The sequence below is a fragment of the Watersipora subatra genome, chromosome 4 (genome assembly GCF_963576615.1).
Source record: "Watersipora subatra chromosome 4, tzWatSuba1.1, whole genome shotgun sequence".
Lineage (NCBI taxonomy): Eukaryota > Metazoa > Bryozoa > Gymnolaemata > Cheilostomatida > Watersiporidae > Watersipora > Watersipora subatra.
Genome location: NC_088711.1, coordinates 7,201,074 through 7,228,560, shown reverse-complemented (window position 1 = coordinate 7,228,560; position 27,487 = coordinate 7,201,074). Strand labels below are relative to the sequence as shown.

At 36.8% G+C, this 27,487-nt stretch overlaps 1 protein-coding gene across 1 annotated transcript; it reads right to left on the bottom strand.

Annotated features, from left to right (window-relative positions):
• Window positions 1–685: 685 nt before the first annotated feature.
• On the bottom strand, window positions 686–27,487 carry LOC137394869 (sodium- and chloride-dependent glycine transporter 1-like). The gene is made up of 15 exons (XM_068081642.1): window positions 27,436–27,487; window positions 22,136–22,310; window positions 21,136–21,267; window positions 20,112–20,255; window positions 18,935–19,097; window positions 16,593–16,725; window positions 14,886–15,020; window positions 14,266–14,369; window positions 12,912–13,036; window positions 12,614–12,726; window positions 11,222–11,359; window positions 6,610–6,709; window positions 5,215–5,315; window positions 3,893–4,075; window positions 686–1,252 (listed from the first exon to the last, which is right to left on the bottom strand). Exons 1-15 carry the CDS (start codon window positions 27,478–27,480, stop codon window positions 1,097–1,099), a joined length of 1,947 nt encoding a protein of 648 aa, XP_067937743.1. The 5' UTR covers window positions 27,481–27,487; the 3' UTR covers window positions 686–1,096.

Below are 27,487 nucleotides of genomic sequence, written 5' to 3'. Positions count from 1 at the left end.
CTATACGTATAGTTTGAAACTATAGATATGCTGTTAGCATAAAGTTTAAAAACTGGACTCTAAGGACTGTGAGAGGCTACATGACTGCTCGAGTCATGTTCTCAATAAACATCTCATAGAGTCTTCTTTATTGTGACAGATAAGGAGGTGAAATGGGATAAAAATATAATTATTGGATTCGATGTCATACGCTGAATTTAGGTATTGCAGTTAAATGTCTATGTGTGTGGCAGTCAATGTTGTTGATTGTTAGTTGACTGTTAGCAAGGTGATGAATGGCACCAGCGAGTATCCATGGTTTCCCTGTGACTAGCACAGAGTAGCTGTCACTGGCCTTGATTACCATATTTTATTTCACTTTAACGTCATTCAGTGAGCCAACAGCCTAGCAGTGCTCACTAGCCATGTAACTTTTCTTAAGATGACATAAGCTAAAAGGATATGTGATCATGCAGCTGAGAAACTAGCTATAATGTCTCAATGTATTGAAGGAAACTAGGCAATCCATCAGACCTGGTGACTACAGGCAATTACATGTATATATGTTGGCAACTAACATGACATTTGCTGTTGAAATGCAATAATAGACTGACCAAGTCATGCAGGGCACATAGAGCGTTCATATTTCTAGTACAAAAAGTTTACTAGCCACATATATGAGACTGAGAAGGACAAGTCTACTCCAGACTCTGCAAGCATTGACTTTTATTCAACGCCTTAGCACACAATAATAAATTAATGACGATTACTTGTGAACAATTCATTTCATTAATTATCACTATAGTATACTATAATATATTCCAACTCTCAAAATGCATTAAACAAGACAAGCAAAAATAAATTTAATAATATAAAAATTTCTGCATTATTAACCATAATTGGTAATGAATTTCTTTCTTAATATGATAGATATTTGCTATACAAACCTAAAAAGTTAATAAGATTTAATAAAGAAATAACTAGATGTCATCATTAAATAAAATGCTTGGATTGTCATGGAAAATTCTGCTTCCAAATTCCTAACGATACCACAATGAGCAGCACCTGTTCAAAGGTGTCAAATATATCACACGCTACAAGTTGTCAAGAGGATGTGTTAATGACTGCTGTTGAGTAGCCCTACTTCAGCAGGTTGTCCTGGTGGTTGTTGTGAGTTCATAATCACCATGGGAACTGTATAGGGGTAGCCTTGTGCTGCTTTTGAATTGGATGGCCCCCACTCGGGTGTAGGAGTTGTAGCTATCTTCAAACACTGCGATAGAAATCACAGAAGTTTCTGATCAAACGATGGCTAAACAATTGTTATTTTAGACCATTTGTTTATTTTACTGAGTTTAATAGAATCTTTATTAATTATCTCTTTTTATTTCTACATGCACCATATAATCCTACAAACATTTACACTTATTTTAAAACACTTTGTATCATCCTATGAATATTGTTTAGGAAAGCAATAAATTTTATGAAGCACCATATTAATAATCGGTTAGCAGGGGTAATTGACTTGAGGTCTCGATTAGTAGTCAAAGTTTTAAGAAAGTTAATAGTTTAAAGCTAGTAGGAGGGTAAGCAGCTACAGCCTTATGACTAGTCATTTCCATTTTCTGCTAAAGTTCAACTAACTGTGGGATCAGAGTACATTATTAATGCATGCCATTGCTTTTGGGAAAATCTTGTCACAGTACAGGAAATGCCTATAGAAGACACCGAGACAGCAGATGGTCATCTCTTCAGAATATATGTGCAAGTTAACCGTAATCGTTACAGAGCAGGTGTGTTCCGTGAATATAAACACAGGATATGGATAGCATGAGAAGGCGAAATATAAGTTAGATGCGACATCCACACCACTGTAGGTGCAGTTCATATCAACCTATCACCCAAATACCTGAAACTAAAAATTATAGATAAGCTTGATGTTTTATATAAATACTGAGTGTTTGAGCCGTGGAAATATTCTGCAAACTTCTGTTATGTTGAGTTTATGAACGGGTTCACGCAGAAGATCTAACAATGCTACAGTATTTGCTACAAGTCATGTCTACATGCACTGAAAGCTAGTCAACGTAGCGGCTGCAGCACTCGAGTATCAGAAAACTTTACAAGCTACTGTTAACTCTTGTAAGCTAACGACTGGTTTTTGCTATATTGCAGTACGAATGGCGTTAATCTCGCAATACAACGGTGCTCGTCTGTGATAACACTGTTCACACTATCACAAACTCATCTGTGTTTATATCAGCGAAGAGCCCGCAGCATAGCGTTTTTATTACACAATATGGCCGCCGAAATAATGAAATTTTAGTCCCGCAGCAACTATCATGAAGAGAAATATAGATTGAGCGATCCGTAGCGGCCAATCGCAGTCGCTGAAGTGGTACACATTGCGCAGACTACTGTGAATGCTCGGTGAAATATCAATAAATCTTGACAGCTGCAAGTGTTTCCTGACATATCCACATTACCTTGGCAATGTCATCAGTTTACGTACAGAGGACAGCCTAACAAATGGGGACACAGTGTGAACCAGCTTTGAGGGCAGATTAGCACTCTCAAATTTCATGTAAAGTGAGTTTTTTTAGTTGTTTATTGTACGGTGAAGTTTTGCGTAATGAGGTCGTCAAGGCGCTACAGATTTCTAATTTACTTGATCAAGTCTCTGATCGCAGAGATCCTCAACTTCTTTTGAGAATCAGAAAAGACTTTTGGCCTAAACTAGGAGCAACCAAGACTCAAACTACCAGCCTCCAGCGTGAGAACTCTATTTGGCCCACTCTGTTCACGCTAAAAGAACATTTGCTTAAAAGCAAGTAATAGACACCCTCTGTTTATACAAAGTACCTCCAGCATGGAAGCTACTAAACCACATCATTAGCATTTTCTTCCGAATGCAAAAATACATTATTTGAAACAGGTGATGACTAATAACTAGCTTGGTTGGCCAACCCAGTGAGTCCCCTGGTACACAGGTACATTGGCCAACCCAGTGAGTCCCCTGGTACACAGGTACATTGGCCAACCCAGTGAGTCCCCTGGTACACAGGTACATTCAGGAAACCATCTTATGTAGAATATCTTGGGAGAGAAATTGAAGTAGTAAAACTTTTGAAGCTATCCTAATACGATCTCCCTAATCCATTTAAAGAAATAAATCCATAAAACACTGACTCCCTGCTGGAAGGCTTTGTAATGATTCAGAACAGTCAATGCCCTCATATCAACTCTCAAACTGTTTTGATGTTGTCAGAGTTTCTCTTGCTGCCAGAGGGCGCTTGTAAGTTCGCCTGTTTGCCTGACTGCCCGCTTTTTAGTAGATATACAACTGTTTTACGATGTACTTTTTTATATGTATAAACATATACATGATTATATATATCATATATGTTACATATATAATATATCTATAATAGACATATACATGTGTATATATATTACATATAAAATGTATATATTACATATATATAACATATATAATAAATATATATAATAGAGGCAGTGTTTGCAGTCTCTTGTGTAAAAGTGCTCAATAATAAAATACAATGTAAAAATTACGCGATGTTTTAGTGTTAGCAATTTTATCTGATGATTATGGTTTTGCAATATGAAACTATTGCTAATAAAGTAATTAGTACTCTTGTGTCGCTCATTGGCTTTTTTGAGGCAGCGTAGTTGTTTCATGGCAGAAAGTCAACCTTCATTGGCAATGAGAGTTATTTCCCTTGCCAGCTCTGAGATGCACCGATAAGGCTTAAATAGCTGAAACAGTACTGTCTGTAGCATGAGTATTACATACATGCATATAATATATAATATATATTATATATGTATATAATATATATAACAGTCTTACAACCCATAGTTCTAGACGTAATAACTATTGAATGCCACTAACCTGACGAATGCTTGCTTCAGGATTAGCTCTCTTTGTTATAACGAATGTGTAGACAGCGACAACAAGAATGGGTGACATGCAGAAGAGAGATAAACACCAGCCAAGCACATCAGCCCAAGTCTTCAAAACTTTTCCATCGTATTTAGTTGGCTCAAAGTCAACAAATGTGAAGATTAGGATGAACTACAAAAGGCAAAGTCTGATGAAGTCAAACTTTTTCAGTGAAGAATCTCAAGCAATTATATAAAATCTATGAGACTCTTTAAGAGGATTGTGCAAGTCAGTTGAGCAATAATTAATAGACGCGTGTCACACATTTTCACCACCGCTCTTAGCAGGTCTTAATGTGAAAGCAAAAAGTTTAGAGTTTATAAAAAAATGTCTAAATTGTTGTATAAGGTTTATCTTGAAGCAAAGCACAACTGTCCATAAAAAAAAAAGCTTTATGACTAATGACTGATATTCTACATGTTGAGTAAAATTGAACTTTCCGTTAGTGATTGATCTCTAGCAAGGAAAATTGCCAAACTATAATCCGCTGAATCTAGGGATCCGACAAATGACATTAAATCTAGTTTTCTAGAACTATGGCCAAAGTAAAGTCATACTTTGTATTGGCACATGCACTGGGTTCAGGTTAACAAGCTGAATAATTAGATCTAATCTAGAGCGAAGGGATAAGCATTTGTAAAAATTGGGATATAGGTCAATTTTCTATTTCCTGCTCACTATTTTATAAAATAGTAAACTTAACTGGAGGTAAAATTTTTTGTGGTAATTTAAAATTGTGCTGAATAAATTTTTATGCAACAGTTTGTGCTGTACTCTGCTATTAGTCAATAGTGGTTTTTAACATATTTTATAGGTTTGCTCGATATGGTTTGTATAAAGATACAAAACAATGAAACACTTCAATGCTATTATACATCTCATTAGCCTTTGAAATTCTATATTAAATTTTAGCTCAGCTATCCATGGAAGAATGAATTGAACACATCATTGCTTACCGCTTACAAAAATGTTATTTATTTTTAGTTTTTCGTGCAAAGAATGTTTGTCAGGAGAGTTAAATTAAAATAGCGCAAGCATCAGAGGCAGGGTGAAAGTGTCTCATCAATGTATGACCATAAAACAGAGTGAGTCAGACCAAGTAAAAATGGGAGAAAAACATTAAAATTTGCACTTTAAAAATCTTAGTATCAAATGATTTTCATAGTGCAAAGAGTAGAGTTGTTCAACTCTGAGAAGACAACTCAATGTTGCAATATGTTATGTGTTTGTAATATGGAAACCTATATAATGTATAAACATGCTCAGCTTACAAACATGAGAAGTGGAGTAACTCCCTGCCACATCACTCTCCACCATAAAGCAGGACTCCGTCCGAGCATCAACTTGATGTCATCTCCAAATCGCTGCCAGCCTACAATTAAAAGTCAATTTTTTCAAATTTAGAAACACTCAGATTACCATTTTAATGCTCATTAAATTCTCAACTTTCACCACATCTAAATTGCTATACAAATACTTTGATTCTGTGTGTTATTTTAGCAGAACAAACAGGAAACTGTCACTCAGGAGTTGTCATCTCTCGTCAATTAAGTTATGAGATTCCATTAAATCTGCTGAATAATTAAATAACTGCGGACGATTCAAAGCAGCAATCAGAGATGGATTCTTGGATATGGAATACAGACAGCAGCCTGTATTCTTTTGAGCTTTCAATGTTCAGTTGCTGTAAGTCAGAACCATGTTCACCTATATTAATTTCATAAGTTTGCCTTAGTCAGGGTCTCTTGATGATTTTATTTCAAACAACTCTATATTTGACTGCTGCTACTACTACTTTATGGTGATAACACCCATTAAACAAAAGGATTGCTAGAAGCTGGGCTGTATGATTTTCTGAAGACACATTCCTGCTCTTTGCTAGTTTATGTTCAGTTCTCTAGCACTATTCAAGGACACTGTTATTATTATATTTTTCAATGAGTTGCTGCTCGCACAGCCAGGACTAGATCAGCATGTTGGGAAAATCTTATATCATCTCACAGACATAGTAATCTACTACAAGATGCCATACTTCTGTTGATATTGTATAGACTGTGTTCTTTTACATGTAAAAGCAAAGGTAGGTTTGCGTTAAAACTAGTACTTGACTTGAATGCGTAACTGTTGCAGTCAAGTTGGAGACAAATGCGACATACATGTATATGGACAAGCAATTTTGTTGTTTACATCAGTAGTTTGTCGGATATCAATCATAATAGCAACAAATATGCTGGTTGATAGAATTCATCATACAAAATTAATGCTTGGCATATTTGTTCTGTTGTAAAGATAAACAATAAGCAGGTCTTGACATGTACTGACATGTACTGACATGTACTTGACATGTACGTACACGAAAACTGTGTGATCACTAGAGAACAACCATAATTTCCTATTGGTAAATTGACAGTCAAACTTAGCGCAAACAGATCTCTGGCAATCATGATGAGCACAGCTAATGGAATTAATGAGGTTCTAGTTGATTTGGTTTTAATTTGAGTTTAGGCTTGACAAGTGCTTACAAGTGCTTACACGTGCCTAATAATTGCCTAATATAAACTCAATTTTACAAAGCATGGGCATTCAAAGCACAGTTGTATGATTGCATTCATTTAGTAAATTAAACAAAATTTTGAATATCTTTCAACGAGTATCGAAACACGAACCATAAATCCAGGCGATGGCGACACACTCGCAGAGGCCAATAACAAGGACGGAGTATGTGGCTGCGTACGTATCCATAAGCTGCAGCATGTACATGCCACCCTACAACACACCAACAACCAATTATCTAGCATGTACATGCCACCCTACAACACATCAACAACAATTATCTAGCACGTACATGCCACCCTACAACACAACAACAACCAATTATCTAGCATGTACATGCCACCCTACAACACAACAACAACCAATTATCTAGCATGTACATGCCACCCTACAACACAACAACAACCAATTATCTAGCATGTACATGCCACCCTACAACACATCAACAACCAATTATCTAGCATGTACATGCTACCCTACAACACATCAACAACCAATTATCTAGCATGTACATGCCACCCTACAACACAACAACAACCAATTATCTAGCATGTACATGCTACCCTACAACACATCAACAACCAATTATCTAACGTGTACATGCCACCCTACAACACATCAACAACCAATTATCTAGCGTGTACATGCCACCCTACAACACATCAACAACCAATTATCTAGCATGTACATGCCACCCTACAACACATCAACAACCAATTATCTAGCATGTACATGCCACCCTACAACACAACAACAACCAATTATCTAGCATGTACATGCCACCCTACAACACATCAACAACCAATTATCTAGCATGTACATGCCACCCTACAACACATCAACAACCAATTATCTAGCGTGTACATGCCACCCTACAACACATCAACAACCAATTATCTAGCATGTACATGCCACCCTACAACACATCAACAACCAATTATCTAACGTGTACATGCCACCCTACAACACATCAACAACCAATTATCTAGCGTGTACATGCCACCCTACAACACAACAACAACCAATTATCTAGCATGTACATGCCACCCTACAACACATCAACAACCAATTATCTAGCATGTACATGCCACCCTACAACACAACAACAACCAATTATCTAGCATGTACATGCCACCCTACAACACATCAACAACCAATTATCTAGCATGTACATGCCACCCTACAACACATCAACAACCAATTATCTAGCGTGTACATGCCACCCTACAACACATCAACAACCAATTATCTAGCATGTACATGCCACCCTACAACACAACAACAACCAATTATCTAGCATGTACATGCCACCCTACAACACATCAACAACCAATTATCTAACGTGTACATGCCACCCTACAACACATCAACAACCAATTATCTAGCATGTACATGCCACCCTACAACACATCAACAACCAATTATCTAACGTGTACATGCCACCCTACAACACATCAACAACCAATTATCTAGCGTGTACATGCCACCCTACAACACAACAACAACCAATTATCTAGCATGTACATGCCACCCTACAACACATCAACAACCAATTATCTAGCATGTACATGCCACCCTACAACACATCAACAACCAATTATCTAGCATGTACATGCCACCCTACAACACATCAACAACCAATTATCTAGCATGTACATGCCACCCTACAACACATCAACAACCAATTATCTAGCGTGTACATGCCACCCTACTACACATCAACAACCAATTATCTAGCATGTACATGCCACCCTACAACACACCAACAACCAATTATCTAGCAAAAAGCATCTTTTCATTAAAGATATAGACAGTACATATATATATATATATATATATATATATATACATATATGCAACGTATATATATACATATATATATATACAACGTATATATACATATATATATACAACGTATATATATACATATATATATACGTATATAAATATATATGCATGTATGTATATATATACAACATATATATGTATATATATATACGTATATATATACGTATATATACAACGTATATACTTATATACGTTTCACACTTGCTGCTCGTCAGGCTGTGACTCATCACAGCCTGACGAGCAGCAAGCGCGAAACATATATACGTGTATATATAATATATATATAATTTATATATATAATATATATATGCGTATACATATCTACGTATATACAGTCAAACTCAGATAACTCAAACTTCACGGGAGTTATCAGAGCGTTTAAGTTATCAGAGCACTGTCACAAGTGCATGTATTTATCAGTAGATACATGTACATATACAAACTATATATAAATCAAAAGCATAGATTGCTTGTTGCAAGTTAAAGGGCCTCTCATGCAAATTTTTAAAACTTTTTATCAAAAAATATAAATATTTTTCTATCACTTGAGATTTGTTTGTTGTTTTAGGTGATGTGACTGCCAGGATGTCCTCATGTTAAAATTGGCCAAACATGATTGCGGTTAAAACACTAAGAAAAAAGGCATCTTTTTTTCCTGAGCGTTTTAACCAAGATCAATTTTGCCGATTTTACTCTGAGTTTATCCGAAAGTTACCTCGCTTTTCCTTGTTTGCAAAGGGCCATCGCAAAGTGGATGTTTGGTAACATTTGATTTTTGCAAACCTTCAGAAAAGTCGCTAACGAAAATATTTTGCTGATGATGGTAATAACCCCGCCTGAGAGCTACTAAAAACTGATATTTATCTCTATGGCTTTGAATAAAGTGATGTTCTAAAGTGATTAACAACTGTCTCGGTAGCCGTTGGGCAAAAAATTGTTCAAGTTAATGATGTTAAGGTCGAGTTATTTAAAGCAATTTATTATTGCGTGGGAACTGACCAAACAAATCCGTTCGAGTTAACCAAGTGTTCGAGTTATCCGAGTTTGACTGTATATAGTAGTTATTGAAAATAGTTGCACTTACTGTATCTTTCAGCTATTTTATACGTATATATAGTATATATATGTAAATATAATATATATACGTGTATATACGGTAGCCTACATGATTATATATCACTATAAATATGTTGCTGAGGATAAGGTCTATGAGACAGAAAAGGCTGACTGGGTGAGAGAGCTGAAATTTCAAGCAATAAATAAGCCATTAGAGTCCTTTCAGAGAGTTTCTATTATTAGCTGCAAGTATCCAAAGGCATTTTCCATTCCCAAAATAAATTGGCACAAAACTGACCCGGATTCTTAAAAAACTGTCAATACAAATGGAATGTAGGTCAGCATTGCATACTGACAGCTATTTGCAAAACTCTTTGCTATTGAAATACGGTAACGAGTGGTCCCATTGCGACAGGAGGTCAGTAAACAGAGTTTAACGCTGCCAACGCTGTAAAACCGAGGTTATGGCCAGCAAGGAATTCCAAGATCAAACAAGTCATAATGAACAAATTAACTTTTGCAACACTGGTGTCAATGACAAAAAACTCTTTTGGTCCCCATGGGAAGTTATGCAGGCCATGAAAATTTAAACAGTTGTCAAAATACGTAATTTACATCATCCACAGAGAGAACTGATGGCATCTGATGGGTTTAGGCGGACATTATTCAAGATAATTAAATGATGGGTTGTTTAGAAGCATGTGAAAGTTTATTTAGGTGAGAGAAGCAGGCTGACCCTGGGTAGATCACGATGCTGCCTTCTGCGCCCAGCAGAACTCACTACAGCTTATCTTAGCTATCCGATTAAAATTCCAAACTACTAGAGATCAGCTTACAAACTGGCATAGAGAGCGAAGGCACCAGATTATTTATACATCATCGTTAAGTCTAAGGAAACAGTTACAGATTTATTGAGAGCATTATCAAGACTACAGATTCAACCCTCAGGAGGGAGATAACTATTAGAAATAGGCTGGTTTCACATTCTACTCTACCAAAAAGTAGAGGGTATGGTAGTGTACCACCCGCTCTTGTCCGCATGAATGATTAAAATGGAAATCCTAATACAGGTGAAGCTTATCTTCAAAGATGAACTTGCACAAAACTTTAGTTTATTTTTTCAGAAAGGATTGATATGTTTTTATGTTTTTATTATTTTCGATTGTTTTTGATGTTTGAGGTGATCTGGCTGCCAGGATGTTTCATGATTAAATTAACAAAACTTTATTACAGTTAAAACCCTCAGAAGAAGAAGAAGCCCAAACTTCTCTAAAATTATGTCAGTAGTCGCGTTTCCTGTTTGTTCTTCTCGTTATGACATCGGCTATAGCATTCAGTCACGCGTCTCTATTGACATATATCTTATTTTGTATTTGCTCTGAATTGTTAAAATAAAACTTCACAAATATAGCATCAGATACATTCTATTGATGTTTCAAATAATTTAAAGATATGTTAGGTTGATTAGAAATTGTCCGACTTTTTCCTCTGTATGTTGTGTAAACATATAAATACCCTCTACCGATGAGACCGTATGTTTATTACTTATGAACAGTTGGCACGACTACTGACTTCATTTTTGTGGAAGCCTGAGCATGCCTTTTTCTTCTGAGTATTTTAACCGTGATCAAATTTTGTCAATTTTAATCTTAAAACATTCTGGCAGTCAGATCATCTCAAAATCAAAAACAATCGTAAATGATAGAAAAATATCGATACTTTCTGATAAAATCTACCAACAGTTTCGCAAGATAATTTTTAAATCCAGTTCAATAGTTGTGAAAGTGTTGAGTCAGTGAGGAGAACGCCGTATCTACTCACGTTGCAAGTCATAGTTAATCCGAGTAGGAAGCTTATAAAACAGACGCAGGCAAGAACTATCTTTGGTCTGTGGCCTTTCCTGAACTTGTCAGAGAACAAATCTAGGATAGTTGTATGCACAGTGTTGACTGTCGTCATCTAGAACAAAGTGAGATACACATTAAATATATATATGTATTTTTTTATATATATTTTTAAAGATAGATTAGGTTGGTTAGAAATTGTCCAAATTTTCCCTCTGTATGTTTAAATTATAGTATATTTTATATATACTTCATTTATATATATTTCTATATATATTTTATTTGTATATATATATTTATATATACTCATGCTACAGACAGCACTGTTTTGGCTATCGAAGCCTCACCAGTGCCTCTCAGAGCAGGCAAGGGAGACAAATCCCAAATATACTTATTGTTTATATCTGCTAATGATGCTAATGAATGCCCGGCGTTGCTCGGGTAATAAAAAGGTATTTGTGCAGAAAACATTTTTTATTTAACATATACAACGTCTACCATTAAAACTTTCAAACTTCATAACATTAGAAAAGTGTTTTTGAATAAAAGTTCAAACAAATTAAGAGAAAAAATAAACAATGAGTAAATGGAAGTGTGTGTGTATCAAAAAGGTTACTGTTGCAGCAGAAGCTCGTTGTATTCAAAGTTTTGATGGACAATACAGGTACCTCTCAATTCTGGTGCAAACGTAAAAATGAGATATCAGACTTTTTTTGTTTGATTGAATGCAGAGAAAATTTAGGGACAATTTTTATTCCAGATAATACAGTTGGTTTGTTCGTAAAAAGCATTTAGTTTTTACAGATTTACCAAAACCAGAAATATGAGTTTAATGGCACTTTTGAAATAGAAACAGCACATTTGAAAATTACAAATTGAAAAAATGGGTAATGGTAAAAAAATTTGGTTAGAAAAATATTTCAAAAAAACAACAAATGCACAAGGTAATCTTAATTAATAATAAAAAGTTCACATTTAGCTTGTACAATCGTGAAAAGGATATACAGTTTATGGTAATAGTGATGGGAATGGTAAGAACGGCTTAGCCTTGTGGTTAGGTGCGTTTGTTAGTAGACTAGGGATTTGAAAGTCAAAAGTTCAAATCTAGTATGATGGTGATTGTTGCTATAATAAGAGACAAACAAACGACTGTACAGTCTATATCTACATTTAGACATGCATATGTATTTATATATGGTGGCCAATATTTGTGGAGAGAATTGCTAGGAGCGGTCTGTGATTGGTAAAAGAGGTGTGAAGTTATTCGTGCAAAAGCCACTTAATCTAAACAGGTCTTTGACGAAGTCTATATAAATCATATTCACATTCAGACTTTTCTTTACGTGTAGCGTGAGTACTTTAAAATTACCTGAGTTCCTAAGCCGAGTGTGATGAGCATGAGAAAAAAGAGAATAGACCAAAGAGGAGAAATTGGAAGTTGGGCGACAACTTCAGGATACGCAACGAAAGCCAGGCCAGCACCTGCAACAATCATGATATGATTAGATACAACTGTAGCAGCTCTTCCAACATTACCTCACTATAAACCTATGTATCCCTTGCTTTGTCCTACTGTTAATTTTTACCTCATGGCAGCTTTTAAAGACTTTTCAAAGCTGAAATCTGACAGAAAATACAGAAAATATGAGAATTAATATTGGTCTTACCTCCAACCGCTGCGTCTTCTATGTCCATGTTTAGCTGCTCAGCCATGAAACCAATAATAGCAAAGATTACGAAGCCAGCGAAGAAGGAGGTGCCGCAGTTAGACAGCGTTACCACCACAGAGTCTCTGCATAAATAAACTTTGATGTAAACTCACAAAACGTTCCCATTTAAAGATTTGCATAGTAAAGTGTTTTTGTCAATTGCGTGGAGGATGGAGCTTATTTACAAAATATTCAATCTTGTCTGACGCTTAGTACAAGCTGACTAGTATGGCACTTGCAACAAATTATATTGTTATTATACTTTAGTTTTATTTCATTTACTAGTATAGCTAATATTCAACTCTGATGAAATACTGCTACTAGATCTCAAAGATGTTTTCAGACACCATTTAAAATAATACAGAGTTGTCTTTCCCCATTAGTCTTCACGGGCTGGCTCAAACAAATCAACTTGGAGTTACAACGTTTTAAATAGTCCTTGGAGAAACCAACAACAATTTTGGTGTAAACTTTAGTTGTTTTTGCAAGTTATTTGCGATTTTCCACTCCATTGCCTTATTTTATTAAAGTTTTGATTTTTTAAACAAGTGACCAATCACCAAGCTATCAAGAATGTGAACAATCTGTCACAAAACAAAACTGACAAGAGCTGCAAGTGAAAAGGCAAATTGTAAGAATTAAAATACTTATTAATTTATTTAAAACTCTAAGAGAGAAAATATAGTACAAAGATTTCATGTGAAGCATTTGAATACAGCAGTAAAATTTGAAACAACCTGGAAGTCTATACTGCCAACAGAAAAGTCTTATTATCAAAACAACTTTCACCAGCAGCGTTAATAGCAAACAATTTGTTTGAAGAGTGCGCTAACGGGTCAGCAGGTCAAAAGGTCAAGGACAATGACATCTTTCCAGTCACCTCCAAAAGATGACCATGTAAGTTGTAGTGACTTAGCAAACGAAGTTGGCAAGCAGGAGGTGTGGATTAGGGTGCTACATGGGGTGACAACTCCTTTTTCTATCCTTATTAATCTAGTTGCTAAAAATTATGTCACTTTGTAAACTTTGTTTCAGAGCTGTAAAAATGTCACCCAACATTACAGTTGTAGTTGAAAAGTGGAGCATGCCCATTACAATTTACGATTAGAAAAGTAGACTCCAGACGCGGCATGAACTCACGACTTCCACAGCTTAAATTATCCCAAGATGAGGTCATCAACTGCTATTGCGAGTATTACGCCCTGACACTTCTAAACATACTTAAGAGCAAGTGTGGTGCAGTTCCATTGGAGAAGAAGGGGCGTAGCGGATAATGCTTGCGGTTGTCAAACCCTAAGGAGGAACAACTTACCGCAGAGCATTGTTATCGAATTTATTGTATGAGGCCAGAGTGATGAGTCCTCCCCAACAAGGTGAGAGAGAGAAGAATATTTGTACAGCAGCATCTCCCCAAACCTGTGTAAGAATATATGCTACAGTTACATAGGAGACTCAACGTGAATACATTTATTTGTGAATGGGTATGTTTGAAAGGAAGCTGGCTGGTCAAATACTCTCTGTCAGCGTTTTGAAGCCAGCTCATTCTCTAGGAACAAGAAAACTTAAAAACGGCCTATAAAATGACCTATAAAATGACCTATAACATGACCTATGAAAGCAAGTAAGTTCACCGTGCATGTACATAAGAGATTTCAATAAAAACAGAGCATGTTTGATGGCTTTGAGTTGTAAATGTAGACATTTATTGCCAACACTTGTTAAATTTTTTACCACCGATCTAAACTTTTACTATACAAGTAGGGAGGTCTTAAAAATGACCCACATTTTATTTTATCATGGCTCCAATAACCTCTAGGCAAAGTTCAGCAGGCGCCAGTGTATCGCTGACTGATCCGAAATTAGGACTATTAAAGGAGTGAAGACATCCATTAGCAAGCTGCTCAGAGCATTGAGAGCAAGAGTACAACTTACGGCAGCGGTGCCGAGCCGCTCCCATTTGGGAGTTACATAAAACTTGATGCCATTGATCGCTCCATCAAGCGTGGCAGCTTTGCCCAGGAGAATTATGAGCACCACGTAAGGGAACAAGGCCGTGAAGTAGACAGCCTGCAAGAGAATTGTAGTATGAAGTATAAACAGCTAGCGCTAATTGTGCATCCGAGTTTATATCGGTATCTCTATTATTGCACTGATTGTGTGCCTGAGTCCGTATGGTTAATTCTATAAATGTACTGATTGTACACCTGAGTTTACGTTGTTAACTCTATTAATGTACTGACTGTACAACAAAGTCTATATGATTAACTCTAGTAATGTACTAATTGTACACCAGGGTTTATATGGTTAACTCTATTAATGTACTAATTGTACACCTGGGTTTATATGGTTAACTCTATTAATGTACTGACTGTACATCTGAGTCTATATAACCAAATAGTAACATGTTGCTGGAAAATCACAAGATATAGAATGACTGAAAACGGTTTGGTGGCTGGAGGTAATGACCGATTGTACAACAAAGTATGCTAGGTGACAGAAATCTTGCCAAAAAGCTGAAAGCGCCAGCGCCTTCATTTGATAGCTGTCTCCCATCGGCTAGCGTCTTGGTGATGATGATGAGTAAGTTAGCTCAAAAATTTAGTATAGCGAAACAACACTAAAAGCAATTGAGTGAAGCACTTGGGAAGTTCTTGCACATACACCCCTTTAACCAGCGCACCTATACAGGTTACATAGAGCTGCTTAGTTCAAAAATGGTTGGTTTAACAACATTAGCAAATAATAATCAATCTATTAACTAACCGTAAAAATAATCAGAGAAGTAGGTTATTTAAAGTATTCTTTTAATAGCCCGATGAGTCTAAACAAATGCGAAAATATTTTTTGTAAAGTTCAATCGGGGTGATTTCAATGGCCTGCATTTCAGATACTTATGTGTTAATCAAGTATGCATTATGCCTCGGGCATAAGGTACACATAATAAACGGAAGTTAATACATAACTAAAGGCAATAGTCAATCACTCAACTGTAAAATGCAAACAGTCAAAAGTCGAGTAACCACTCCTAGCTCTGTGTGTTAGATAAATCCATATATATTCATTTTTATGGAGTTAATAAAGCTGATGAAGTTGTTCTCTCTTGTATACTTTCTACACTGGGCTTGCTGGTCATATGATTATGCTGGTTTTGCTCCCAGCATAATCATATAAACAGAAGCTAGCTTGATGAGTACATCAATGTAAATTAAACATAAAACATTGAGCTTTGATAATTTGATGTCGTAAACAGTTTTCTTTTGACTCTGTAAGGCAAAAAAGAAGTTAGTATTACAGAATTAGTATTAGTATTAGTATTACAGTGCTTGTAAGAAATCATTCTTCTCAAATGGCGTCCATTATACCTGCACGATTACTACTTATCTACTAGAGAAAATTCTTTTAGCTTGCTACATTTAAATTATGTTTTCTGAAATTAAATGTTCACATAGGTTTGTGAGCCGAGGAACTCACAGCATCTTAGTTTACTGTGTATCCTTATTCTATAATCACTGCTAGCAGCAGAGAAACATACTATTAATAAGTGTAAAACTATAATAAATTGACAAGAAGCATAACTCCATAAATATTAACAGTACCAACTCTATGGCAAGACAGACCAGAAGCACAAGTAGTGGCTACCTTTCCGGATGATTTGATTCCCTTGATGAGGCAGAGAAAAACAATAGACCAGGAGAGGAGGAGGCATAAGACGTGCTCCCACTGAGGGTACCCCATCTCATCTATGTTGTCCGAGATAGCCAGGACACGATTGCTGTAAAACACGACGGCTGCATTAAACAAGAACGAGCAAGATTTATAGTGACCTGAAAATGCCTAAACAAATATGGTCATTATATTTCAGACAAAAACATAAAATAAATGGAGAGTCCCCAGCAGGAAAAGCATAACCGAAACAAGTTTGTATGTGTCAGAACTGAGTTGCTCTCACTTCCTGTGAATATTCAGTAATAATTAAGTGACTATCACGCTGAATGTTTTAGCGACTACAAATAACTTCCTGCTGTTAAATGAACCTTTGGACACTGAGAATCATACAAACAACCGATAAGCGGGATTAAAGTCACAAATGAGAGAAGAATTAGTCAACATGTTCCCCATTTTGCCAGTCCCATAAAATATTTTTAATATTGTCAACATCTGTTTATGTTGTGCAAAGTGTCAAGGGCTGTGATAATGACTAAGTGAAGTCCAGGACATATCGACCTATTTGCTACATTCGGTATAAGAATAATGCGGTGTAAAGGGTGCAATAGGGCATTACAGAGGATTAGAAGAAGGGCAAAAGTTAAGGTAAATGTCAGCTTTCGCAGCTGGTTCACTAGAACTGCCGACTTTAGAACAGCAATGAAAAAAAGTCATCTCATTTGAGCTAGCAGTTTAACACTCCTTCGCCTTGCCTGACCGTTAACTACAGTCAGGCATCCATACAATATGCGGAGCTGTTGCACACCCACCTATTCTCAAGGAATACAAGGAATATTACAAATCTTAAAAGCAGACTGGATGTATTTCTGTTTAATTTTAAAAGCCAACATCCTGGTAGACTATGGCTAGAGTCACCTGGTATGGTGCAACTAGTCTGTCGTTAACGTTTATTGTTTCATAGATCTAATAGATCTAAGATATCATTTCTTGTAATGTACGTATCGTGACAACTTTGTGGAGGTCTTTGTTAAACCTTATATTCTTCCATTCAGTTAACCAACTTTTATCATTCATACTATTTTATGCTTTATATAGCTGCCTATGACAATGTTAAAATTCATTTGCTCAGATTTCATGAGAATGTTTATTATTGATAAGGCCTGCTACGCTGATATAGTGTGATATATAGTTCTGACTAGCAGTGTTCACTAACTCTGCTAGTCAAGATAGCACGCTAAAGCCTGATTCCCACATCGAATGCGAGACCCCGGCGGTAATCTTGCGCAGCACAACACTTGCGAGGTTAGGCTTGGCAGCTAATGTTCCCATAACGCTGCTGTCCCGAAAGTGCTGACCTTCACGTGTACAGTACATTTTGAGTAGGCTTCGCCTGCGGCTCTTCGCGGAAGTTGAACAGCGCTGAACTCTTGCGTTGACCGCCGGCAACTACCGGCGGTACTCGGCGCTTAGTTTCACATTTCACTGCTGATAACCCTGCGGTGCCGTCGCCGGGGCTTGCGGCGTATATGGGAACCAGGCTTAACTATACACAAGACAATGTTACATCAGGAGTTTATTTAGGGTTACATGAAGACCAGTCAGCCTGTCCAAATGCTGTAAGACTGATATGCGTCATAGAAGTGTGTTTATACGTAACATCACAAGTCTCTGTTCAGAAGCAAATCACGCGCGCTACTTGGCATACTCTTATCCATTGGAAAGAAAAAAATGAATGAAAGCTGAAGCTATTTAAATGTTAAAAGATGTGGAACTCTGCAATGATCCCTTAACACTAAAACTGGCGTGTTGATTATTCTTCAGCCACACTGTAAACTGCACTTGGTTATAAACTTTGTTGCAGTCGTCGGTACACCATCACATAACCAAATCTTTGACATGCCCACCATCTCTTGCTACCATACTGATCATGGTGAGCTCTTATACTTCAAGTCACTGTTTTCACTATGATACTAGGTGTGGTCCAACTATATATATAAATAGTACACTACTATGATATTAGTAATATCCATTGCACTACTTCCAAGCCATCACTACTGATCAAGCTTGCTAGCGGAAAACACTTTTCCGTGACTTACTGAATTGAATTAGATTTGGATAGCTGCCAGCTGCACCCATGAAACACAATTAACTAGAGACTTGGTGCGCACTTTCCTTGTTTGTATTCATTTACAATATCATGGAAAAGGCTAACATCGCAAAACTCTTTCGTGAGGCATAATTAAGTTGACTTTGTTAAATCGACCAATGAGAGCTCTTGTAAAAAGGTTCCTCAACTTGTACTGTAGCGAACTTACTGGAAATATTCATAGCTGGCAGAACGTCTCCCTGTAGCATTGGCTTTGAGAGTATATTCCTGGTAGACATCTTCGCCATCCTTGAGCGCAGTCCAGCAGGTTGAGTTGAACCACGTGCCATTGTATGATGAACAGTTGCGAAACTGCTCGGGCTGACTGCATGCTATTAACCAATGGAGTGTAAATATGTAAACATTTCACTACCGGATCACATTAGTGAGCACCTAGACCGAAGGCCAAGCCTCTCATGAAAACACAAGAAATAAAATAGTCAAACCTAGAACTGCCATAGAATACAGCGTGTTTACAGATGTCTAGGGGATTCAAATTCAGAAAATCAAAGGCAAATATTTCATTCATGCTTCTCCTTGTATCTAGTTAAACAGCTTTCGTTATGTAGGTCTGATTTATGCTGTTTTCACCCAAAATTCCATTCACCGCTAACAGTCAAAGAGTATAAGATGTTTTCCAATATGCATAATGCTGCTCCTACACTAAGCTACGTTACAAAAGAAACTTGGCAAAGGTCTTGCGTATCGTAACGCACAAGTGTTGAGCCAGTGCAAACTCAATCAGCGCTGAGCACAAGAATGATATCCCTGTTACTCTTTTGTTATTCTTATACAACTATGTACAAAGGTGCTATTAACAAATACGCGTATGCTATATAACTGGATCATAATGCATTTATTATCAATGTCAACTACATGTATTTTAAGGTGCCTTTTTGCTGTATCGAAGACAAGCAGTCGCAGAGTGAATGAGTTTGCATAATGTGAAATATCCTTGATGAATTTGGCTTGATACATAATTTCACTGGGTTCCAAACAGACCTACCAGCCCGCCCCTATTCGCAGTCAAGTAAATTCTTGAGGCTAAATATAGAATAAGCGACAGCTTTATGCATAACCCCCACCCGCCTACGCGCTCTAACACTCACAGGCTAACTAGCTCATTAGTCTGGCAATCTAATTACAGTACCGGTTACCTAAGGATGTTTCTGCAAATTTAACACTGAATGCTATGTATTAGTGCTCTTGTTTGGCCTTCGCTGCCTTTTTTGGCCATGGTTTCGGCATCATTACACGCTGTATGATTTAACTGGGTAAGCATAGACAGGATGTATGCCATAGCTCTCTACTTCAGCTGTGTCTGCGGCTCAGGGTCATTCACCTACCGATTGTGTTCCACTCGTTGTCACAAGTTTTCCAAGGCACATCTTTGGCGAATGAGGCAAAGGTGAAGTAGAACGCCCACGCGATTACCATGGTATAGTAAATTCCAACCATGAATGAGACGGTGAACATGGCATAGCCAATTCCTAAAAGCATTACGAGTAGGATCACAAGCTATAATGACCTCTTAACATTCAATGTTTGTAAACAGCTTGTAAACAGAGAAATTTTAGATGCCTGTTCTACAAGTTTTCAATGTAGCCTGAGATTTCTATGCATTGGGAGCGTATTTAGCATGAGAGACAACTTAAGGAACGATCATCTATGATCAAGGGCTATCGAAGTCTTATACTTTTTTATAAACTTTTACTTCAAAGGCAGCGGCAATGATAAAACAGCCTGCAGCCCAAATGAGTGAAGTAATTCAATCTACTGCTTATGGACAAATCAGTAGCCGCAAAAACTGAAATAGAAATGTAGAGATGGAATATGGTGACACTTGAGTTTATATTCTTTTCAAAGAGCTTTGATGTCAGGAGCAGGTTAACAGCTGCCATAATATACAATTGTTTTTTATAGCCCGCTGACTAGTTTCCTGGGAAGACAGGACTGTATGTCTACGTCCCATTACATATGCATACAGAAATACGTAATGGATGATATTGAAATTCAAACAATGACTGGACAATGTAAAGGTTTTTTGGTGAACTCAACAACCGTAAACCATTTTGAAAGAAAAATAAATAGCTAAACTATTGCAAATAGTTGTCTGATACAAGCGGAAAGGCTGTGCTACAATTCCTTACTTTCACTAAACAGTTGCCTACTCAAGAGAGGTTGTTAATATCAGTAGAAATTTTATAAATAATTGATTATTGATTAGTCTTGTTGTAAGCGATTGGCTGCAAATTTAAAATATTGGCTGTAAAATCTTATTGGCATCCCTTAGTTAGGGAAAGGAGCAAAGGAAAGTGAAGGGGTATGTCACTGGTTACGCAGTGAATACAAGTGTATCCGGGTACTTACCTTTGAAGAGAGGGTTGATGGACCAAATGTTGATGACCCCAGTAGCTGCAAACTGACCGAATGACAACTCCATGAAAAATAGAGGCATGCCAGCAAAGACCATCATCAAGCAGTAAGGAATGAGGAACGCTCCTAGAAAACAGTGTACATGTACTGTAGGACAGAGTGTACTGTAGGACAGAAGATACGGTAGAACAGAGTGTACTGTAGGACAGAGTGTACTGTAGGACAGAGTGTACTGTAGGACAGAGTATACTGTAGGACAGAGTGTTATGTAGGACAGGGTGTGCTGTCGGACAGAGTGTACTGTAGGACAGAGTGTACTGTAGGACAGAGTATACTGTCGGACAGAGTGTACTGTAGGATAGACTACTGTAACACAGAGTGTACTGTAGGACAGAGTGTACTGTAGGACAGAGTGTACTGTCGGATAGGGTGTACTGTAGGACAGGGTGTACTGTCGGACAGAGTGTACTGTAGGACAGAGTGTACCGCTGGACAGAGTGATAGATGAACAGACAGCGAGCAAGAGAAGATATGTTTCAAATATAGAGAATTTGTTCAGCTCTTGCTTGCTGTACCAATCGCTACCGTCTCTAACAATTTGATAAAAAGAGATCAGAGAGTAAACACTTTTATTGAAGTTTATGTATGCTAATATGCTGAGACGTGCTAAGATATCTAACATGTTCAAGTGATCATCTACCGGTAATCTTAGGTAGGTTTTATATTGATTTCAAGGCATCGTTATAACGTTATAACATGCAGCTGGTGAGGGGAGGCATCAGGCAGCTATTTAGGTGCCTAGCAGAGCTTCAATAAATCAGCTGTAATGACTTCCTATAAAAAATGGATAAGTTTTGTTATAGTTTCCAAATCCCCAGCTATCAGCAAAACTCTCGTATCAATAACTATACGCTGAGCATTCTTCATAATATCTTATTGTGTTACAATACAACAAGCTACAGATTAAAAAAGTGGGCAGAGGTGGTTGTCTTACCTCCTCCATTTTTATAGCACAGATACGGAAACCGCCAGAGGTTGCCAAGCCCGACAGCGTATGACAAACATGACATAAAAAAGTCACATTTGCCAGTCCAGTTGCCTCGTTCCTGCGCTTCCACCGAGCCTTCTTCTACATCGTCGCTGTTAACCATCTCTAGGTCCTTTCCCTCCTGATAACCAAGATGACAAGAAGATATTTTCAAGCTCCGCTCACCTACCAAACTGTCACACAACTAACTGCCTCTCCGGCTATCAGCATTTAAATAAACACTTAGCCTATGACTGGTGACACCTGTTGGCTGCTCGCTATGCGCAAGAGGCTCTGGCAGCAAGCACTGGCAGTAAGAGCCCACAACGAACCGGATCATTGAGCAGTATTCTGGGAATGTTTATGAGAATGACCAGCATGCTATCACCTGTGCCAACAGTAGCCGCTTAACTTTTTAAATGTTTGAAGAATAGTACTTACTAGTTACTAGAGTGGAATGACCCGTGTGCTGAATGAGAAAATAACGTGAGAGTTTTTCTATCTGATACTAGACTGTCACTACGCCTTATCATGGGTAAACTAAGCTTGGCAGCTTGCCAACTAAGTCAGAGGAAAGATAATCCTAAACATAAAGTTGGTGATTATAAATTCAACTAAAGTTTGACCTCTGTGGAAAGTGACGTTTAGATTGACTCCGCTAACAGTGACCTGTACTGGTCAGTGTTAGCTTGACTCCGCTAACAGTGACCTGTACTGGTCAGTGTTAGCGGAGTCTGCAACCGGCCTTATTGTTAAGGTTTTTCCTAATCAGAGAAGACAATTGCAATCATAAACATGAGCATCTAAACTTGAATCTAATTGTGGAGACACTGTCAAAGCATACAACTGTATAACAATAGCAAATCATATTTGTCAATCTGGTTTTGAGCTAGTGAATAGAAGTCAGTTTTAAGGCTTCTCATTCCTCGTAGCTAATGAATTGCAAACGTATGAGCTAGGATGTTTAGGATATGGGGATACTAACACTAGTAGTGCATAGAGCTAGGATGTTTAGGATATGGGGATACTAATACTAGTATTGCACAGAGCTGGGTATAAGGAACTTTCATTGTTTGCATACTTTTGAATTTCTGTATATAATTTTTTCAGAAATTGAGTGCTGACCTGTGATGCTGCCCTGATATCGCACAATAAACAGAGCCTAGCTTTTATGAGCTCAATTTGGATGGATGTTTCAGCAAAATAAACATATACATGTAATTGGTATAGAATGACAAAAAATTTTTTTTAATTTGGTGTCACTGAGGACCATCTGCAGACAGCCAAACATAGGAGGCCAAATGACTGCGTTATCTAGTGCTACCGGCCATCTTAGCAGCACCACAGACGATATCGAACACCAAGATGAACATGCAGGTGTGAATTATCCATACCTGCATGTTTAGTTTGGTGTTCGCATATAGTGAGCAGCATCTGCAGCATTGAGATGTAGTATAATGTTCTGTTTGGGCTTAACCTTAAATCACTGAGTAAAATGATGCAAAAAAAGACATATATTTTAAATAATGTGTAAATGCTCTACTATTAATAAAGACAAGAATCATAGTTTTTTATATTGCATTTTTACAAAGGTTCATAGGATAGGCCCTATAGCTAATTTAATTTTTTATATAAAGAGAGTACAAAGGATAACACCGGAGGCTAGTTTGAACGGATGTGATTGGATCAGTAGAAATCTAAGGCCTGCACGTATTTCTGTAAGAGGACTCGTTCGTGTACTGTTGCTGATAGTAATCACGTATCACTGTCACATTGTTGTCAAGGTGAGAGTAATATTGTTAGTGTTGTCATGTTGTCAGTTAAAAAGGTTAAAATCAACTCCTTCATTTTACAGAGCTAATGCAGTTTTTGAGTGAGAGTTGTGCTACCACAAAAACATGGCAAAACTCCAACTGCATTGCATTGGAAGCTACATGAGTCATTAATGATGCTATAGTAAATGCTAGGATAACTTACAACTTCTAGCAATTTGCTAGCAAAAGTCAAGAAAAGTTTTTTTTGCTAATACGTATCTCTTAGAAGAAGTAATATGCTATGAGTTTCAGCTATATTCACATATCAACTGTACACCTTAGTCTATATGGTTAACTCTACTAATGTACTGATTGTACACCTGAGTCTATATGGTTAACTCTACTAATGTATTGATTGTACACCTGAGTCTATATAGTTAACTCTACTATTGTACTGATTGTACACCTGAGTCTATAGGGTTAACTCTATTATTATACTGATTGTACACCTGAGTCTATATGGTTAACTCTATTAATGTATTGATTGTATACCTGAGTCTATATAGTTAACTCTATTATTATACTGATTGTACACCTGAGTCTATATGGTTAACTCTATTAATGTATTGATTGTATACCTGAGTCTATATGGTTAACTCTATTATTGTACTGATTGTACACCTGAGTCTATATGGTTAACTCTACTAATGTACTGATTGTACACCTGAGTCTATAGGGTTAACTCTATTATTATACTGATTGTACACCTGAGTCTATATGGTTAACTCTATTAATGTATTGATTGTATACCTGAGTCTATATAGTTAACTCTATTATTATACTGATTGTACACCTGAGTCTATATGGTTAACTCTATTAATGTATTGATTGTATACCTGAGTCTATATGGTTAACTCTATTATTGTACTGATTGTACACCTGAGTCTGTATGATTACCACTATTATTATACTAATTGTACACCTGAGTCTATATGGTTAACTCTACTAATGTACTGATTGTACACCTGAGTCTATATGGTTAACTCTACTGATGTACTGATTGTACACCTGAGTCTATATGGTTAACTCTACTATTGTAGTGATTGTACACCTGAGTCTATATGGTTAACTCTACTAATGTACTGATTGTACACCTAAGTCTATAGGGTTAACTCTATTATTATACTGATTGTACACCTGAGTCTATATGGTTAACTCTACTAATGTACTAATTGTACACCTGAGTCTATATGGTTAACTCTACTAATGTACTGATTGTACACCTGAGTCTATATGGTTAACTCTACTATTGTACTGATTGTACACCTGAGTCTATATGGTTAACTCTACTATTGTAGTGATTGTACACCTGAGTCTATAGGGTTAACTATATTATTATACTGATTGTACACCTAAGTCTATAGGGTTAACTCTATTATTATACTGATTGTACACCTGAGTCTATATGGTTAACTCTATTAATGTATTGATTGTATACCTGAGTCTATATAGTTAACTCTATTATTATACTGATTGTACACCTGAGTCTATATGGTTAACTCTATTAATGTATTGATTGTATACCTGAGTCTATATGGTTAACTCTATTATTGTACTGATTGTACACCGGAGTCTGTATGATTACCTCTATTATTATACTAATTGTACACCTGAGTCTATATGGTTAACTCTATTAATTTATTGATTGTATACCTGAGCCTATATGGTTGTCTAGTGAAGACTTCAACCTGATTGTTCATAGACAGCAAACACTCCTTCTGAAATTACTATACAAATATATTCAAATTCATATTTGTACAGCTAATATTACTAGTGCGAAACTTTTCCACAGTACCCTTACGGGCCTTTGAAGCTGTCTGTAAATAGAATATTCTCGACAGCTCCGTAGATACACAAATAGATTTCCGCAATATATTGTACTCATAATTATTTTAACTGCGTCTACGCTTGATATACTTTCAAAAAAAAGCTTTATAAAGCATTATTCATGAATATAAACAAATCTGCTTGCATAGTGTCGACGGCGATTGTTCAACGTATTGATTGAATATATTATACTTAGAGTCAGCTAATGGTAAATATACTTATCAATGGAAATTTCCCAAGCCAGCCTGCAAGTAATTACAATAGATGTGTAATTAACAAACCACTTTTACCGATACGATGGCTAGCAGTGCACAACTTAGAGTGATCACTAGGTCAATGTATTGGATGCCACTAAAGCCCCTCTACGAAGAGTAGTCCCTTAGGAAAGGTTATATTTTTATTTAAAGGGCGAACCCGCTGAGCTAGTTTATCCAAATCTCGTGCCATGCAAGTTGATAACTGTTTCAAGTGTGTTTTTACTGCGAGTAGTCACTGAGGTGTGAGAGAGAGAAATAAAGAGAGAAATACACGATGCTATAACACTGATATAGGTGCCTTTCATTCATCCATTCTATGATAATTACTTTATGCTACCAAATTGATGTGATGGCAAAATCAGAGTTGTGTTAAACTCAAAGGGGTTTATAGAAGTAAATCGTTAGTTTCCCAGTACCTATGATATTAAATGTCTAACCTACCACCACCCTTTTAAAAGGTAAGTTACATTTTAGAGTGTGGGCATACTGACAGCATTAGCAGCAACATACTGGTGTTATTAATAACTGCAAGCAGTGATTTAGAGAGCTAAGTGCATGGTGAAAACAATTTTAAATTTATCAGAGGAGAATCTAATGCCATTTTTCTTGCGCCTCTACTATACAGTTCAAGCCAAAATAGGAAAACGGCGTAACACGGGTGACTTTTGCTGCCTGGATTGGTACATGGCATACAAACGGTGACTTCTCCGCACAAAAATATCAATGTATATTATATATTTTTCATTAGGCTGAAAGAAATTTTAACATTAAGCTAGTAGAGAGTATGATATTCAGCTGGAGAAGCAAGAAAGGTAGTCTTGTTATAAACACTAACAGCAAGCATGTTTCTCTATCTTTTATAAAATCTTATTTACATTTTACACAAATCGCTGCCATGTATGCTCTTGCGTATTTTTCAAGATAAACTTGATAGAGCCTTAAGGGGAGCTACTCAGGGTTTTTCCCTTGGTCAAGCTATCAAAGTTTAGATAAAAGTGCTGCTGTCACTAGCAGCAGGTAAGATATCTCATTTACGAATTCTGTTGAAAAAATGCATACTTTACTTAAAAATGATAAATATATAAGGTGGTATGCTAAAAGCAGTATCGCTCTGAGTAGTTTTTTCTTAAATAAATGTTGAAAAACTATGACCTTGACATATAAAAATAGACGAGGATGTTGCATATCCTATAATATATATAAAAGGTTTCAGAAATATGTAGTGACCAGAGAACGAACTGATACAACAATCAAGCAGGCAACAATTTGATATGACCTTTTTTGCACAATTCCTTCGAAAACTTTGCTTGATGTTTAAAACTTGCGTCTTCGCTCAATTCTGCCTAATCGTGATGAATGATTATCTTACCTGCGCCGGGATGGGAGGGTAGAGGGTTTCATTAGCATCAGTCATGACTGTA